The sequence below is a fragment of the Pollicipes pollicipes genome, unplaced genomic scaffold, assembly GCF_011947565.3.
Source record: "Pollicipes pollicipes isolate AB1234 unplaced genomic scaffold, Ppol_2.1 Scaffold_3447;HRSCAF=4054_pilon_pilon_pilon, whole genome shotgun sequence".
Lineage (NCBI taxonomy): Eukaryota > Metazoa > Arthropoda > Thecostraca > Pollicipedomorpha > Pollicipedidae > Pollicipes > Pollicipes pollicipes.
The window spans coordinates 25,397,585-25,413,177 of record NW_023596297.1 but is presented as its reverse complement, the minus strand read 5'-3'; the positions used below and the strand labels follow the sequence as shown (position 1 = coordinate 25,413,177).

Genomic DNA, 15,593 nt, shown 5'->3' with positions numbered 1-15,593 from the left:
GAGAGAGAGAGAGAGAGAGAGAGAGAGAGAGAGAGAGAGAGAGAGGAGAGAGGAGAGAGGAGAGAGAATGAGAGAGGTAGAGAGAGAGAGGAGGAGAGAGGGAGAGAGAGAGAGAGAGAGAGAGGAGAGAGAGTAGAGAGGAGAGAGGAGAGAGAGAGAGCAGAGAGAGGAGAGAGAGAGAGACGGAGGAGAGAAATGAGAAAGATTAAAGGTGACAAGAGGGAGGAAGGGGAGCAAAACATCGGCAAGAATAATAGGCCACCGGCAAGAATAGTTCCAATAGCATTCCAATGATACCACAATTTACGGACACCCGAACATTTTAATCACCTTAAGCATCCCAACAGGTAAACGCGCTTTTGAACGGTTTGCATATTATGCAAGCCAACCTTAATGCATCACACAACCCACTTTTTGGCCGGTTAAATTCCCTGGCGCAGCCTGGTCTTCACGTAAAAGGTTACCAAAATCCACCTGGTTGGTGGCTGCAAAGTTACTCACTTGAGAGTCGAGGCCGAGCATGAGAACCATGAGGAAGAACAGCGCCGACCACAGCGGGCTGATCGGCAGCTGCAGGAGGGCTGACGGATACACCAGGAACAGCAGACCAGGGCCTGCCGCGGGCATCAGACCGACCCACTGACGTCACCGAACAAAGCCGAAGTATGCACTGTGACGGCATAATCATACGCTGACGGATCGTCAGGCAGACCACGTTAACCTCTAGGGGTTAAAACAAGGTTGAAATAAACCACAGAAAGGTCAAACAAGAATCCCTAAGCGTTGCATTATTCCCGAAGTGCATATTTATCGCGGTGTATTCTCAACAGCTCCAGCAGTGCGCAGCGGTGCCGTAGAGGTCAAAGTGGCAGCCATTGAGAACGACCCTGTCGCACAGTGCCCACCTGCCGCCGCCACTTCCTCCACCGGCTTTCCCTGCAGCGTGGCCATGTAGCCGATCACCGAGAAGATGACAAAGCCGGCGAACATCGATGTGCAGGAATTGATAGTGCAAATGATCATGGCGTCCCTGGAACATTGTAGGGTAACATTGCAGGCGCCCATGACAACAATGAGAGGATATTCATGATAATGCAGCCAAGGTAGGGCGCAATTAGACTGTTTTAGATAGGTGGATGGACAGAATCGATTTGTTCTATTCACGGTTTGGCAGTTGGGCAAACCTCACAATCGATATCGCTTTTTTTCCTAATTGCATAAACGGACAACGAAATCATCAGTGTGTGTTGGAAAAACTGAAAAAGTATTGGTACAAAATTCAGATGGCTAATCCCCGTCATGTAACTTGAACAATAGCTTCACGCTTCACCACAATGTCAGTGCCTGCGCTTGCGGTTTACTTGCGTCCATCACATTCGTGATCCCATGGGGGTAGTAAAGTAGGTGATCAACAAACAGATAATACCTAACAGGCAGCTAGCAAGTTAGCTGACGGAGCCCGACGGCTGACCCACTTGTGCACGTTGTTGTTGAATTTGTTGTAGCTGCCCAACGCTATGAGAGAGCCCAGGGCCAGTCCGTACGAGAAGAACACTTGGGTGGCAGCGTCAATCCACACCTGTAAGTGCAGAGTAGTTGGAGGCTCACCGATGCCAGCGGCACGCTCAGCACACACGTGGGCAGGCGCATCTACTTGGATACAACGCAGGGATGTGGACAGCTCATTCCTGACTCAATCTAATCCGACGTCCCGCATAAAGTAAGGCAAAACCAACACCCCAGGCACACGACGACTTCATTCGCAGATGCAAATTGGTCTATTGTTGTTCTCGTCCAGCGGCCTGTTGGGACATGGTCTTTACATTCTGATATCACGATGTAATTAATAGGAATAGGCGGCGGAGCCGGCAACCAAAGTGCAGGATCGGTTACCAGTATACAAATCGGAACAGCTCTCCACCGTCACAAGGACGCAAACCTATAGGGGCACGTCGTTTCTAGGAAATACATTGGAATGCAGAACTATGTAGTTGCTACATGGCATCAGTTTGTAGGAAGTCGAGTGGCAGCAAGTCCTTCTTAAGCATTCCTTCTATGTTGATAAATAGGATATCACAACATAAATAGATATCATACTCTAATATGCCTAAAAAATACAGCAGCAACCGCATTTATTTTTGGGAGAATACACATCGTAGCAGCAGCAGGCCTACGGTCATATTACATTGTAAAAGTTAACGCAGACTTCCTTGCCATAGATAAGACAGTAGTGTTAGACTTATTCCTCGGAGAAAAACCAGAAGAATGGAGATATAGTTGGGTTGATATTTCGGCAACATGCCTTTATCGAAACAATAGCAGAAGCGCTACCTTCTGTCATTCTTTCGATAAGGCATGTTGTCGAGATATCAATCCAACTATATCTCCATTCTCCTGGTCTTTCTCCGAGGAATAAGGCTAGTACCACTGTCTTATCTATTTGACTAATGTTCCTCGCTAATGCACTGAAAAGCTTACGTAATTCAGACCAGGGCGGATCCAAAGGGGGGGGGGGGGCCCGGGGCCATGCCCGCCCTTGGGCCCCGAAGGGGCCCATTGACTTCGAGGGGGCCCATGACCAACCGAACAGGTGCATTTTTTTTAACACAAAACGCAGCAAAATTGGGTATCTCTGTACTTTCAGGAGACCAAGAACAGTTTTAGCGAAAGTGAAGGGCCTATGGGAAGTAAGAAAAAACTATTCACTGATTGGAAAAGATGTGAACTAGAGCTTTTAATACCCCTTTCACTGTCTAGGGGCCCCATGCCCTTTTCGGGGGACCTATACGCCTACTTGAAGGATCGTTTCAATCGCTAAGGGGTATTCCACGTTGCCCTTCATCTGCAGTTTGCTCGGAGGGCCCCGCACTGTTGTTGGGGCCTTTCCTGTAAATTACACCACTAATAACACGGCCCCTTCCACAGATTCTTTCCATTCGCCAGAAAGACTCCGCTAGCTAAAGCCAGGGTCTCATATCTTAACCTGCCGGGGTATGCTCGGTTGCTCAGGGGCCATTTACGTGGGTCTCGGTCAACCTACCGACATACTCGCAATACGCTTATGGACCATCTACATTGGTCAGTCTCTTTCACCTGGTTAGGGCCCAACAGCCTTGTCGGGGGCCCATCTGATGCCTGCTTAGGCACACCCAATCGTTCGGGGACCTTCCACACTGGGTCTCGGTTACTTCTTTTCTGCATGGGGGCCCTACGCTTTTGCGGGGGGCCCTATTTATTGACCCGCTCGGGCACACTCGATCATTCGGGGGCCCTCTGCATTGGGTCTTGGGTCCTGGAGGGCCTTGTGCTGTTGCTAGAACTCTTATAAGATAAGGCACGGAGACACTCGATGCTCAGGGGCCCTCTACTTTGATCGAGGGCTCTCTTTCTTTGGTTCGTTTGCGGAGGACTCTACGCCCATCGAGGCTCGTGTCGCTGACCTGCCCGTACACTCTTAATCGCACAGGGGTATTAATTCATGGTCTTGGATAATTCCCCTTTGCCCGGAGGGTCCTGTGCTATGGCTGTGGTCTTATATGTCAGCGCGCCGGGACACAACCAACCGTTTAAGGGCCCATCACGTTGGTCTTGTATTCTTTTTGCTTGCTCTGGGGGCCGTATACTTGTTGACGAGAGTCACTTATGTGTACTCTACATGAATGCATGCGTAGCACGTCTTTGCTTTATATGATTGCGCATAATAAGACGGATTTCCGTATTTATTAGATAAATGGAGAAGCAAATATGCACAAACATAAATATATATATATATATATATATATATATATATATATATTACATATGACTTATTTTAAAATGCAATGGCCGAAATGCAAGCATATTTTTTGGGAGGTGGTCCCAAATTCAAGGGAGCAAAACAATGTCTCGTGCCTCGCCCCTTGACGAAATCCTAGATCCACCCCTGATTCAGACTTCCTTCGAACCAATAATTCATGCTAACAGTTCTAGAGGTACCTCATTGGACACCAGATCAGGAATGCATGTAAATTAGATAAATATGAGCAAAAGGCCTCGTTTGTAGTCAGGTTCACCAAAAAAAGTCGGCAATGTTGCTTTGGAAGCGTTTTCGTCTCATCACCATATACTTGTTCGTCATCTTACGTTCGTAAATTTGGCTCAATGGGGCCAACTCATAGCGTTACGCAAACGTGATGTAATAAATTGATGCATGATGATAGCACAAAGAAAAACTTCCGGACAAATTGTCGGCCATACTGTCACGCTCCTGTTTGTTACAGATTTTGTGCATTTCGGCACTTGGGTTCCTGTATGCAAATGCTTGCGTAAAGAGGGACAATTTGACATCATATGATATGCAGGGCAGCATGAAACCACGTCAAAAGTGTGTGCCATCAGATGAAAGATCACATACAACATCACATCACATTGCTCAGAAGCAGTTCTAGACTTTTGAGAAGCTACATTGCGTGTATCAAGTAATAGAGCTCACGTTTTGTGTAACGTAATGTTTGCGAGCTGAGATTTTCCATGCGCCGCTCACCACTCACCTTGACCTCCGTCAGCTTACTGATGTCCGGAAGGATGTAGAACTTGATGCCCTCGATGGCCCCCGGAAGAGTGACGCCGCGAACCAGCAGAATGGTCATCAACACGTACGGAAAGAGTGACGTGAAGTACACCACCTGTTGACAACACGGCGTGGTGATCCGCTGGCACACAACCAAGCTGCTACATAATGTGCTATGTTGCGTTATTCGAAGGCAAATTGAATTCCGGTAGGCAACAAATGATGGGGCAAGTTATGCTCACTGTATTGGCTGCAGCACGAATATGACATTGTAACTGAGTTATTTGTTTAAAAAGAATCGTCGGAGAAAATCCCTTGTGAGGTTGCTCCGTTGGTAAAGTCTGCTTACACCTAGAAAATTTCAAACGCGCAGGTTTTAAGTAAGGGTTCGACCTTTCTGTTAGATCAGACATCTCTTGGTATGATTCTAAGAGATTAAAGCTTGAAAGCTCTTCTGAAATGAATGGTTGCCAGCTGAAATAATCTATCACTGGAAAGCTATGATTAAGTTGGAGCCTGATTTGAAGATATTAGAAATGTGACATATTGTTTGTGTCCTCTTTTAAAAACCCTTATGACGCTGCATGCAGTGTTATCTGAATGGAGCCAGAATTTCTCATTCTACTGTGAGCTCATATCAGTCACTTTTCTTCACTACAGGCAGGACCTGGTTGTTGATGGTCAGAACTGGTGTGATAAGACTTTCACTGATAATTAAACATACTGTCTATGTGGTAGACTAACACTTTTGTGAACAGGTATCACTATATAATAATGAAGCAGTTTACATATAATAATGACGCAGTTCGGTCTGTCAACTTTAACCAATGCCTTTAAATGTGAACTTATCTATTCCGCTACCGTGTATGGCGTCATTCCCGACACGGCTGGCATGCGGTGTTCAGCACGCAACCCCGATGAAAACTGAAGCAGCCCGTTGTCAACATAATGTGCCCTCTGATAGACTCAAATACATCTACACTTCTATTGGTTCACGGCGAATGTCACACCTGTCTCCACGTGTGCACTATGATGTATGCATTCGAATATGATGACATTATGAACACGAGCAATCAAATGGTCTGGCTTTTTCCCCACTCATGTTATGTCACTCCAGTGGACTTGGCATTATTAAATACATTGTTCCATGTAGTAATCTTACAAACGGTTTACATGTGCGGCTTTGGGCCCAGAGTATCTGCTAGGCATAGCTTAATGCATGTACCCTCAACCCACCACCCAGTTCATGCCGCCCAGTTCAACGGTTGATTTTGTTTCCGCCCTTTTGACAAACGTGAGTGCGGAGGGTCTCCCGTGCCACATAATCCTGTGGCACGGCCGCCCCTGACCTGGGTTCGGATTGACCCTCGTTGGCCAGTTGTCAGCTGACCTTTCCATTTCAGTTGGGCCAAACAAAGCGCCCGCTCTGGGACTCGTACCCATCGCTGCTACACTACGGGTCCAACATCTTTCTTCTAGGCTACGAAGAAGACATTGTGGGTACATGCATTACCATGAAACACTAAGCACATGTCATGCATTGACTGCCATGATGTACAAACCAATACTTGCATACTGCTATTTTGTAATATAAACTCAATTCAAACTATAGACCTCACAGCTTGTAACAAGCTCCTCTCATAGACTACCACTAAGCGATACAAAATATAGCAACATTAACATGAAAATAAAAATAAAACTTTCAGAAACCAAGCATAGTTTGGAAGACAACATCTGGCATATTTAGGACTGGGGCATGTTTAACTAGATCGCAATGCGTAGATGAAAACTATCGCTCCCAAACTCAAACATTTCAACGAAACTGATCGGAAGGTACGCTTCGAACCATACGAACAGTTTGCGAGGACACCACGACCACGCTGTACCTTTCCAGTGTACTTGACACCCTTCCAGATGCAGAAGTAGCAGAGGACCCAGGCCAGGGCGAGCGTGCCCACCAGCTCCCAGCGCACCGACCCCATGTCCTCGATGCCGCTCGAAATGCCGAGCGCACGGCGCCTGGGGGTAGACGGGCGATGACCTTCCAGAGGCGCGCAGAGGTAGACATCTACGATCGCGGGGTTCTGTTGCTCAGAGTGTATTTAGGTTTGCGCTACTTTTGCTATTTTCGCAAGAAACCGCCTCTGAGGTAAACTGTTAATTTCAACGGCGGTTAGTACTGTAAAAATGTGTTGCATCACTAAGCACATATTTCGTTTTTAATTACTTGATTATGCGCCAAGGTTCGTGTACTAGTATGACTGGTACAGCCGTGGGAGGCGTGCACCAAACGTAGGCATCGTATATCCATATTGTGCGCAGTCTGAACAAATTAGCAGCTTTCCACACCGAAGCATACACATGAACCGTCCCTTGAGTAGCACCGGTTACACTTACAGTCATCTGTCCCCTACGAACGGGGAAAGTTAGCCGCTCTCCACCAAATGCGCCACCGTAGGAACATATGCGCGGTCACTGTACAGACTATTCTCGCATCCATTTGACGCGGCAGTGCATCCCGGGCGTCTGGACGAGTTCCCGGGGCGGCTGCGCGCCGGCCAGCCGGCGGGGGGCTATCCTTTGTCGCCCGCCTCCGTCCAGCCTACAGTCCGACAGGTCACCGGGTGACTCCGCACGCGGTACGCGCCTATGGCCCGCTGGGCACTCACGGTATCAGGAGCAGCAAACGTCAACGAAGGGGTAGCTGATGGTGTCAGTCGGAACCGCGAGTACCGGCCAGACAAAAAGGCGGACTGACTTACTCCCAGAACTCCCGCACGGGGTCCGTCATGTCCTTCTCATTGACGACATAGTTCTCCAGCTGGCAGTAGGTCCTGCTGCTGAAATTGCTCAAGCTCTCGGTCCAGCAGTCGAGCTTGTCACGTTCGTACGGGCTGACGCACGTGGCCGAGTTCCACCAGTTGTCGCATTCGCCCCAGGGCAGCGCTGTCAACAGGCGGGCAATGACAGACCGCGGGTCAGGCAGTCGGCGAAAGCACAGGTAGCCTGACCCGTCTCAGCTCGTGCTTTTAATCGCCATCTTTGTGTAGAGGATCAGAAGGGCTCCAAGCCCCTAGCCGCCCCAACCCTTGTCCTACGGACGCCCTCTCCTAAGAGGGCGCTTAATGATACTTCTAAGGTCTTAAAAAGCTAAGCAAGTCAGAGACACTAATAAAGCAGCATTGGAAGGCTCCCCAAACGGTACAAGACAGGTGTCACTGAACAATGATCAATGCTCCTTCAACAGGTCACAGCAGGTCTTACAAGTTCATTTGGCACTTCACAGGCTTCTCCTGTCATCTCAAAACCGAAACGTGCTACAATGTAAAAATATCATTAAACATCCGTTGTAGAACTTTATTAGACGGGCACCAGTGAATATTGATAGGCGGGACGTGTAATGTATCCTGTGAAGTCAAATAAGTGGAGGCCGTTGTTGCATTGGACAGTCAGCCTATATAAAAAATAAACAAGCATTGTCCATGGAGAGCTGTAAAATAAGTGCATCTAATGTTTTAGACCATGTAACCTTCAAAAGGTCAGATCTTGTCACAAATACCAAAGTTTAGCAGTTTTACATTAGATGATCTGACCCTGCAAAAGCAGTCATTACGACGTTCATGCACTCCAGTGTTAAACCTAAGGAAAACAGCCCAAAGAATGTCCTCCGAGTGCATTGCCTGTGAGAAATAAACGTTAACTGTCACCTTCGAGCAAATTTCTCTGGCATGACCTCAAGACACATGTGATAAATCCTAGCTACAACGTTAAGGGCAGAAGCATCAAATTTTCACAACATACGTAACATAAGTATCTCATCTAGCCGCAATTTCAAGACTGCGCTCGAAATGCATAGAAACGGTGCACAGAAATGCAGAAACACGCATAAATTTCAGCAGATACCCTAGTGGGGCTCATGAGACCGCTCCCCGTAGGGTGACGGTAAGCTAAGAGGACAATCGAGTTGTACCTCTTAAAGATGAAGAGACCGCTGTCTGACACCGAATTTGTAAAACGAAACATAATGATGCTTACCGGCTCGCAAGGAAGAGAAAAAATAGAAGAGCGCCCATGACAGCACCACAATGTAGTAGATATTCAGCCAGATGCACTGGATCACTGCTCCGAACCCAACGCCTGTAAAAGCGAAAAACAGCTATGAGTGTACACAGCACACAGCCAAAACTGCGACTGCATGTGCGCGAGCTACATTGTATCTTCTGACCTGCATGGCAGGACGCCAAGAATGTGTGTTTGATTATGACAATGAAAGCATCAGCTTTCCAATGTCATCAGCACGGCACCATGGACGGAGTGGGAAGAGCGAGGTCCCACCGAAAGCGTATTTTGACGTTGATTCCACGTCTCTATCACGAGACATCAGGGCAAATACTAGACATGACGTATATAGGGTTTAAAACATATCAAACTGATAATTTCGCCGTGACCCACAATGCAATGTACGTAAAGAAGATGTGTTTACGGGAAGAATATACAAGAGCAGAGCGAGACAAGGCCAAAACATAAGAACAAGGTTGTTCGTCAAATCCGCGCACATAACTAAACAACGCCACCTTGCGGAAATTGGAAGTACCACAAGTGAGTCACACTATCTGCTACAGCGGCATCGCCGACACGGCAACTCTGGCAGCGACTCTGTTGTCATAAGAACGTTCTATAACATGATGAAACGGTAGCATGACGAGAATCACGTGTACTAATAAGTGAAATTGCATTAAATATAGCAGTCATTTGCACATAAAGGCGTACCAATGGCGAAAAGTGGGCCCTTTTATGATTTCAATAGTGACTTTAACGGCCCCAGGATGGCGGCGGTAACAGCCCTGAGAGTTTAGACAGAGCACAAGCTTGGCACTCTGGCCGAGAAACGCTGCTTCCCAGCCTCGGTCCTCGAGGGGGCACGTAAAGCAAACTACCCTGCCGCGTACTCCGCGCCCGCACCAAATGTGTTTGCTCGGAAAATGGGCGCGAGTGAGTCTGGCTGACCGTACACTATCGCCTCACGCGTTAGGCTCAGTGTGCAAGAGTCCGTTAGTTGTGACACGGCTATCCATACCAGAGTCTCTTGCAGGTCAGACACATATTCAAACTTTCGACGCCCAAAGGTAGTCCGAGCACCGATTTCTAAATTTTTGAGGGAGTATTTTTGAGGAAAAGTTGTTTTGGCACTGTCACCATGAATCAAAATGCAGCATCTGACATGCGGGAGAACGAGAGCCGTGACCTGATGCGATGATGCCATTTAATGCAAGGTGTGGGATATGGGTTAGACCGACGAAGATGCCTGTGCAGCAGCGACTGGCGTATGACACGTGCACGCCCCACGAAAAGGTTTGGTCAACAATCATACCCATATTCTTAACTCACTGCAGAGTGCGAAAGTTGTGTCGCGAAAAGCGACTTCAGAAACTGTTAATTTGCGCAGATTTTGACGGCTTGCAAAAAGGTGAGCTATGCTTTTTGCTGCGTTGACCTTGAGGGTGTTCGCGACAAGCCATATGTCCAGAGAACAGGGAACATTATCGGCGCGGGAGATAAGCGCTGTGAGAAAGCTCTTTCTTCTGGTGATGGGTATATGTGTGTTATTAGAGTACTGCCCGACATCGCGTCACAGATTAAAAAAAAACACCACGCTGTTCAGCGAGATGCTGAAAACAAGAGCATCAAGAGCGACCCTGGAACACGTCCACGGCGTTGTCCTGGGGTTGTGAGGCCACTATGCCTGGTACTGTGACGCTCCGCGTATGTCCCTAAATTCAATGGCGTCAACACATTATGTCAGACCGTTTAAGCATAGCAGTGACTGCTATGATAGACATGATTGCCCCGCTATTGGTGGCTGAAGATGCAGTCGGTGACGGATTTCAGGGCAGTTTTCGTGGAGTGATGGTGTAGGAAGTCGTGCTAGTAAAGGATGATAGATGGTGTAGATGGTTACGACAGAGGTAGTTAGCTGCTTCTGTGCCACCCGTTCTGCCAGCCGTTTGGTGACGACGTGGATGATGGAGACAGGCCGGAAATGAAATGGGTCTACGGGGACATAAGATTTACGGATCAGGTGGATGATGAAATGTTTCCAGGATTCAGGAATGCTTTGGTTACCAGAACCTGACATAGATCCCAAACGCCGTCCCAAAGCGGTTGGTTCAGTGGCTGTACTCCAGTGTGCGTGGCTGGGTGCGCACAGTGGCCCACTTCTCTACTTACGCCACTGTCTTAGCGCCACCCCAATATATGGTGTTAGTCTCGTGTCGCTCAGATGCCGCTGCACCGGGATGTAGGTTGTTTTTCTACATGTGTTGGAAAAATGAAAAAGCGAATTTGATTCTTTCCATGCAATACAATATGCGGAAGCATTTCTTAACAAAAAGCTACAGAGTTCCGTGGAGTAGAAGCAGCCATTGACAACAGCTAAATATGTCCGTTACTTCCAAGACATAATCAAGTCAGCGTGAGCAGTATTTTTCTAATTGCTCTCGTTGCATTGAGTTGAGCAAGGCAGCCATCAGTGATTAACATATATTAGAATCTAAAAAGAGCGACGGACGGATGTCACGAGACCGGGCCGTTCGGTGCAAGCAGAGGGGCTGAAGTTTAGAAAATTACCACGAGAGCTCTCTAAGTTATCGGCCCTGGATGCAATCACCTTTCAGTGCATTCCATTGAGAGATGATGTTTATGATCCAATGTTAATGGTAATGTACGCCATTAGCCGGCGAATAATTTCATTTTTCTAAGCCTTTATATCCGGCTCGATACCGAACGCCTAACCCCCAATGTTTGTGAAATTCGAGCTCGTAATGGGATTTACAGCAATGCGAGGCCAGCAAAGCATTTTCTGCATGTTTTACATCGTTGAATGAGCAGAGTGATTAAACCATATACTAGAATGGCCCTGAATTTTCGGAATCCTCCGCCATTGCAAGCCCATGACCTTGCACATATGGTGCAGCGATTTCGTTTCAACAAGACGTTGAATGTTGGGTTATTATATATACAGTCTCTAATAAAAAGCGCACCCAAATGTGAAGGAAAAGAGCAAAATAGCCGCATCATACAAATGTGTGAATGTTTTTATCTAAAGCGCCCAAAACAGCGTATAGTCACTTATGTCAATATGAACATGTCACTGTTGATATGAACATGTACAAAGCAGATATTTTTCCTTCTCTTCCTTACATTTTACGCGGCCGTAGTTCGGAATAATTCCAAGGTCACAGATGATCGTACTTGGCTTTTTAGCGCTGGCTGATTTTGCCGTAAAAGGACTCCAATGACACGCTTCTGTGACCCTTTTGTCGCCCACTCCTTTTAGCACCACGACGTCCCAGTATAATCCTTTCAGCAACGAACGGCCTCCACACGCGCCACCCGAAACTATTTTTCAGCTCCGGCAGCGGCAGCGGCCGGCAGACGCCTTCATCGCGGCGCAACGCCCGTTACGAGGCGGCGATGTTTGGCAATATTGGCGCACCAGGGCCGCCTCGCGTCCGCTGGAGCGGTCATATTGGCGCGGACAACCGGGCCGTCGCTGACACCGACGCGCCGGAGTAGGCGCCTCCGAGAGCTGGGACAATTTTCGGCTGGCGGCAACGGCTGGCGGCTTGCGAGCCGTCGGCATAGTTTGGCGATAGATTGGCCGGCGGCTGACGGGAAGTGACGGGGACGGGTTAGACAGCGGAATGGCGGAGACGCCGCAGCTGCTGCCGTCCGCTCCGCCCGTTCCGTGAGAGATACAGGAGCGTTGCGAGGGGAGGTGAAGATAACGGAAAAGAAGGTGCCTCCGCAGTAACGGCAATGCGGTAATGCGCTGAGAATTCGTTGAGGTGGAATGGATCAGCATCTCTCCATACTACTCGTTGGCTCCTCACAGATGGTCAAAAGTTTGAAGAAGTTGGAGTGTTGCTGGTTTTGCACTCAGGAGCTGTGTTTGTAAACATTATGTGCTCTGAGTTACTACGGGAATCTAGGCGCGCTACGATGTGACGCATGTCATTCTATTTTGTCATCCAGGTCGAACGATGTTACGCAAACGGTAAGTGGTTCACAACAGAAACATTATTCCATGTCAGCTTTGCATGCGTGCGCATTACGGCCACATGCAAATTCGCAAGATGTTCATCGTCGTGGATAGAAACCACTGCATTTCGAAATATCGCGTCCAGGGCAGCCGTCGGGGTGCACTGAGCCGTGAGTTTAGTCATTTTATCTGTGCTAATGCTACACATTGCTTATAGTGCAAATCCGTGCATAGTTTGCAATTTCAAGTACATACCCTTGAAGGCCGGACTGATCTTCCAGACGCCGAGTCCTCCGATGGACAGGTACTGGCCGAGCGACACCTCCAGCAGGAACATGGGCACGCCGCACGTGGCCACCGTCAGCAGGTACGGGATCAGGAAGGCGCCTGCAGCACACGCCTGACCTCAGCCCATCTCAGCGGGTGGCGGGCGGTGGCAGGCGGGCACGCCTGTACAACAGCGCCGCTCGGAGCCAATCCCAGTTCCACAGCGGTGGTCAGCTCCGATGATTCGCCGAGATCAGGTTGACTTATCCCACACGGTGGCTCGAAAAATGCAGGGCGGGAAGCAGCAAGATGTGGGGGTCGGTCGTGGGAAAGGCACTTTTCTTGGATGCATGTTCTACAATTCAGCACCACTATAGACCTAAAATTATTTTTGCCGCGTAACCTGAGCACGATGGTCTTAAGATCGCCGTTGCGTACTTGGCTAGATCTCACTTACTAGTTTTTGGCGCCTTCCCACTAGCGCGAGACAACACATAGTTTTTTTCGCGCCATCCCACAGGCGCGAGACAACACATCTTTTTGGCGCGATCCCACAAGCGCAAGACAGCAAACACCTTGCTGGCTGTTGGATTTACAACATGATACATGGCATGCATGTCAGTGTTTATCTACCATTTGCGTGCCAGCCCGCCAGCAGAACGGCGGGTCCCATGGCGGCTTCGTCGCGCCGGCCAGCCGCGTGTGGCATCTACACTGACTATGCGCTAGTCCTCCTTCACACAGGCACGCAGACCAGGGGCTTGGATTTCTTTTTCATCGCAGGATGCCAGAACCTCCAAAACTTTGGCCACAGTGGCAAACAACAGTGCACTCTACAACCAAAAATGAACAGGCTAAATTAAAGAGAAGCACGCTTTCGGCTTTTTCAGAAAAGGTCAAGTCATTTTTGCTGTTCAGTCCCCCGTCCCCCTTTCCAACTGGCTTTGCCAAACCACGCCCTTCATGTACACCAATTGTGAAATATAGCGCACGATGTATCGCAAGCCATCGCTGTCAACGCACACAGATCAGATTGGCCATCATCCTAGCAGATGGCGGACATCAGTCTCGAACCTCACCTCCACCATTCTTGTAGCAGAGGTAGGGGAACCTCCAGACGTTGCCGAGGCCGATAGCGTAGCCGACCACCGAGAGGACAAAGTCCAGCTTTCCCGACCACGTCTCGCGGTCCGGCTCGTCCGACTTCAGCGCTATCACCTGGAGCAGGCATGCGTGCCGGCCATCAGCAGCACGGTGGACCACAGGACGACAGTTCGCCCCACCCCGGGGCAGATGTGGGTGTGAGGTGGAGCATGCAGGGGACGCCGAACTCGCTCACACCGCGCCCGACGAGGGGATGTATGTCCCGAGGCGGGCCTCCTGCTACGGCTCTGGCAGCTAAAGATTTTATCTGGGATGGCATAGGATTGATGGCACATTCCTAGCCTACATGTTGTCAAATTATTTCTCCGGAGTCAGCTATGGTCCACGAACCGCGTTGTTATTACCGTTTATGGTAGTTAGCCTAGTTCGCAATTTTACATGCAAAGCATGACATTTCCGAAGCTTTGGGAATGGCATATCAACGGCTTAGTTACTCGCATATGACCCAGAAATAATGCAAGTTTTAAGGGAAACACGTACACCCACAACGCTTATGGGTACATGAAATACTTAAACGTACAAAGCCAACAACGTGTGGTGATGTCTGCTGTAGCCTCGCCGGCCTCTCTCACTAGAGGCCTTCAAGGGTAAAGTTTTATTTATCCAATCCACCGGACAGCCATTAGGATGTGCCCACATACTCACCCACTACCCTTTCCTAATCAATTTTGCCCAACCGTTAGTCAAACGTTTGCATTTCGCAGCACTTAATCCCTTAACCATACCCTGATTCCCCGTTGTTTTGTCCATAACGCGAACTGATATGAAGAATCGATGCGACCCCTGCCGTTACGAAGGTAATAAAAATAGATGGAAATGCTATTGGATCAATCTCAACAAGATCTCACGGTTTGCAACTATGTGTATGCTGCTAAGTCAAAAACTGACCCCATTATGCCAGGTCAAAGGTCAAATGTTCTCGTAACTCGAACATTTTTAGCTTTACATATTTATATGAGCAATATATTGCTTGCAGTGACACAAGCCTGAAGATGCGTGTTCCTTGCTCAATTCTGAGTCCAACGGTGCGTATTTTTACATGTTATGCAGCACGTTTGTGTGATGCATGACTCCCGTTAATATAACAACGTCGTTCCGCCGCAGGCGATCCGTGGAATCGTCCGTTGCCGCCCACCTCCCACGCCGGCCGTCGATCGCCATGCAAAACGCGCCTCTGCTCCGAAACCAGAAAAGCTAAGAGCGCGTTTTAGTGCCAAAACACGAGCAATGGCTGTCCCATAAGCTATTTGAATTTAGGTGCGATTGCACGACACGCAGTAGAGGAAAACTCAGACACTCCGAGGGGGAGGTTTGCGTGGACCCCTTCCAGTTAAGGAGAGGATCAATTATGGAAAAGGTCAGGGAAAGCTTACACCCAGGCTTACTCATTTGCGTTATTATTGCAAAGTAGTTTGAGTGTAGGTTCTTATCGCTCACAAAAACGCAAGCAGTAGCACTGTGTAGCATTTCTTCCTTCCTGAAATAACTTCCAGATACTTTGTCAAGTTCTTCTCATCCTTGCACCCTACATACCTAAGATCCTGTTCCCACCCCAGCCCCGTCCCTCACGCC

The 15,593-nt window shown here is 48.6% G+C and overlaps 2 protein-coding genes across 2 annotated transcripts in view; one reads left to right on the top strand and one right to left on the bottom strand.

The window, feature by feature from the left end:
- The window catches only part of LOC119091422 (sodium- and chloride-dependent GABA transporter 1-like), a 61,428-nt gene that overhangs the window by 7,390 nt on the left and 38,445 nt on the right, over positions 1-15,593 (top strand).
- LOC119092343 (sodium- and chloride-dependent GABA transporter 1-like) overlaps positions 1-15,593 on the bottom strand; it is a 31,480-nt gene that overhangs the window by 12,830 nt on the left and 3,057 nt on the right. Inside the window, exons 2-10 of the mRNA XM_037215307.1 lie at positions 13,937-14,075; positions 12,846-12,977; positions 8,585-8,686; positions 7,312-7,495; positions 6,436-6,568; positions 4,530-4,664; positions 1,476-1,579; positions 906-1,030; positions 502-614 (exon numbers count right to left, since the gene is read on the bottom strand). Of these exons, the coding sequence (XP_037071202.1) occupies positions 502-614; positions 906-1,030; positions 1,476-1,579; positions 4,530-4,664; positions 6,436-6,568; positions 7,312-7,495; positions 8,585-8,686; positions 12,846-12,977; positions 13,937-14,075 (1,167 nt within the window). The remainder of the gene's footprint in view (positions 1-501; positions 615-905; positions 1,031-1,475; positions 1,580-4,529; positions 4,665-6,435; positions 6,569-7,311; positions 7,496-8,584; positions 8,687-12,845; positions 12,978-13,936; positions 14,076-15,593) is intronic.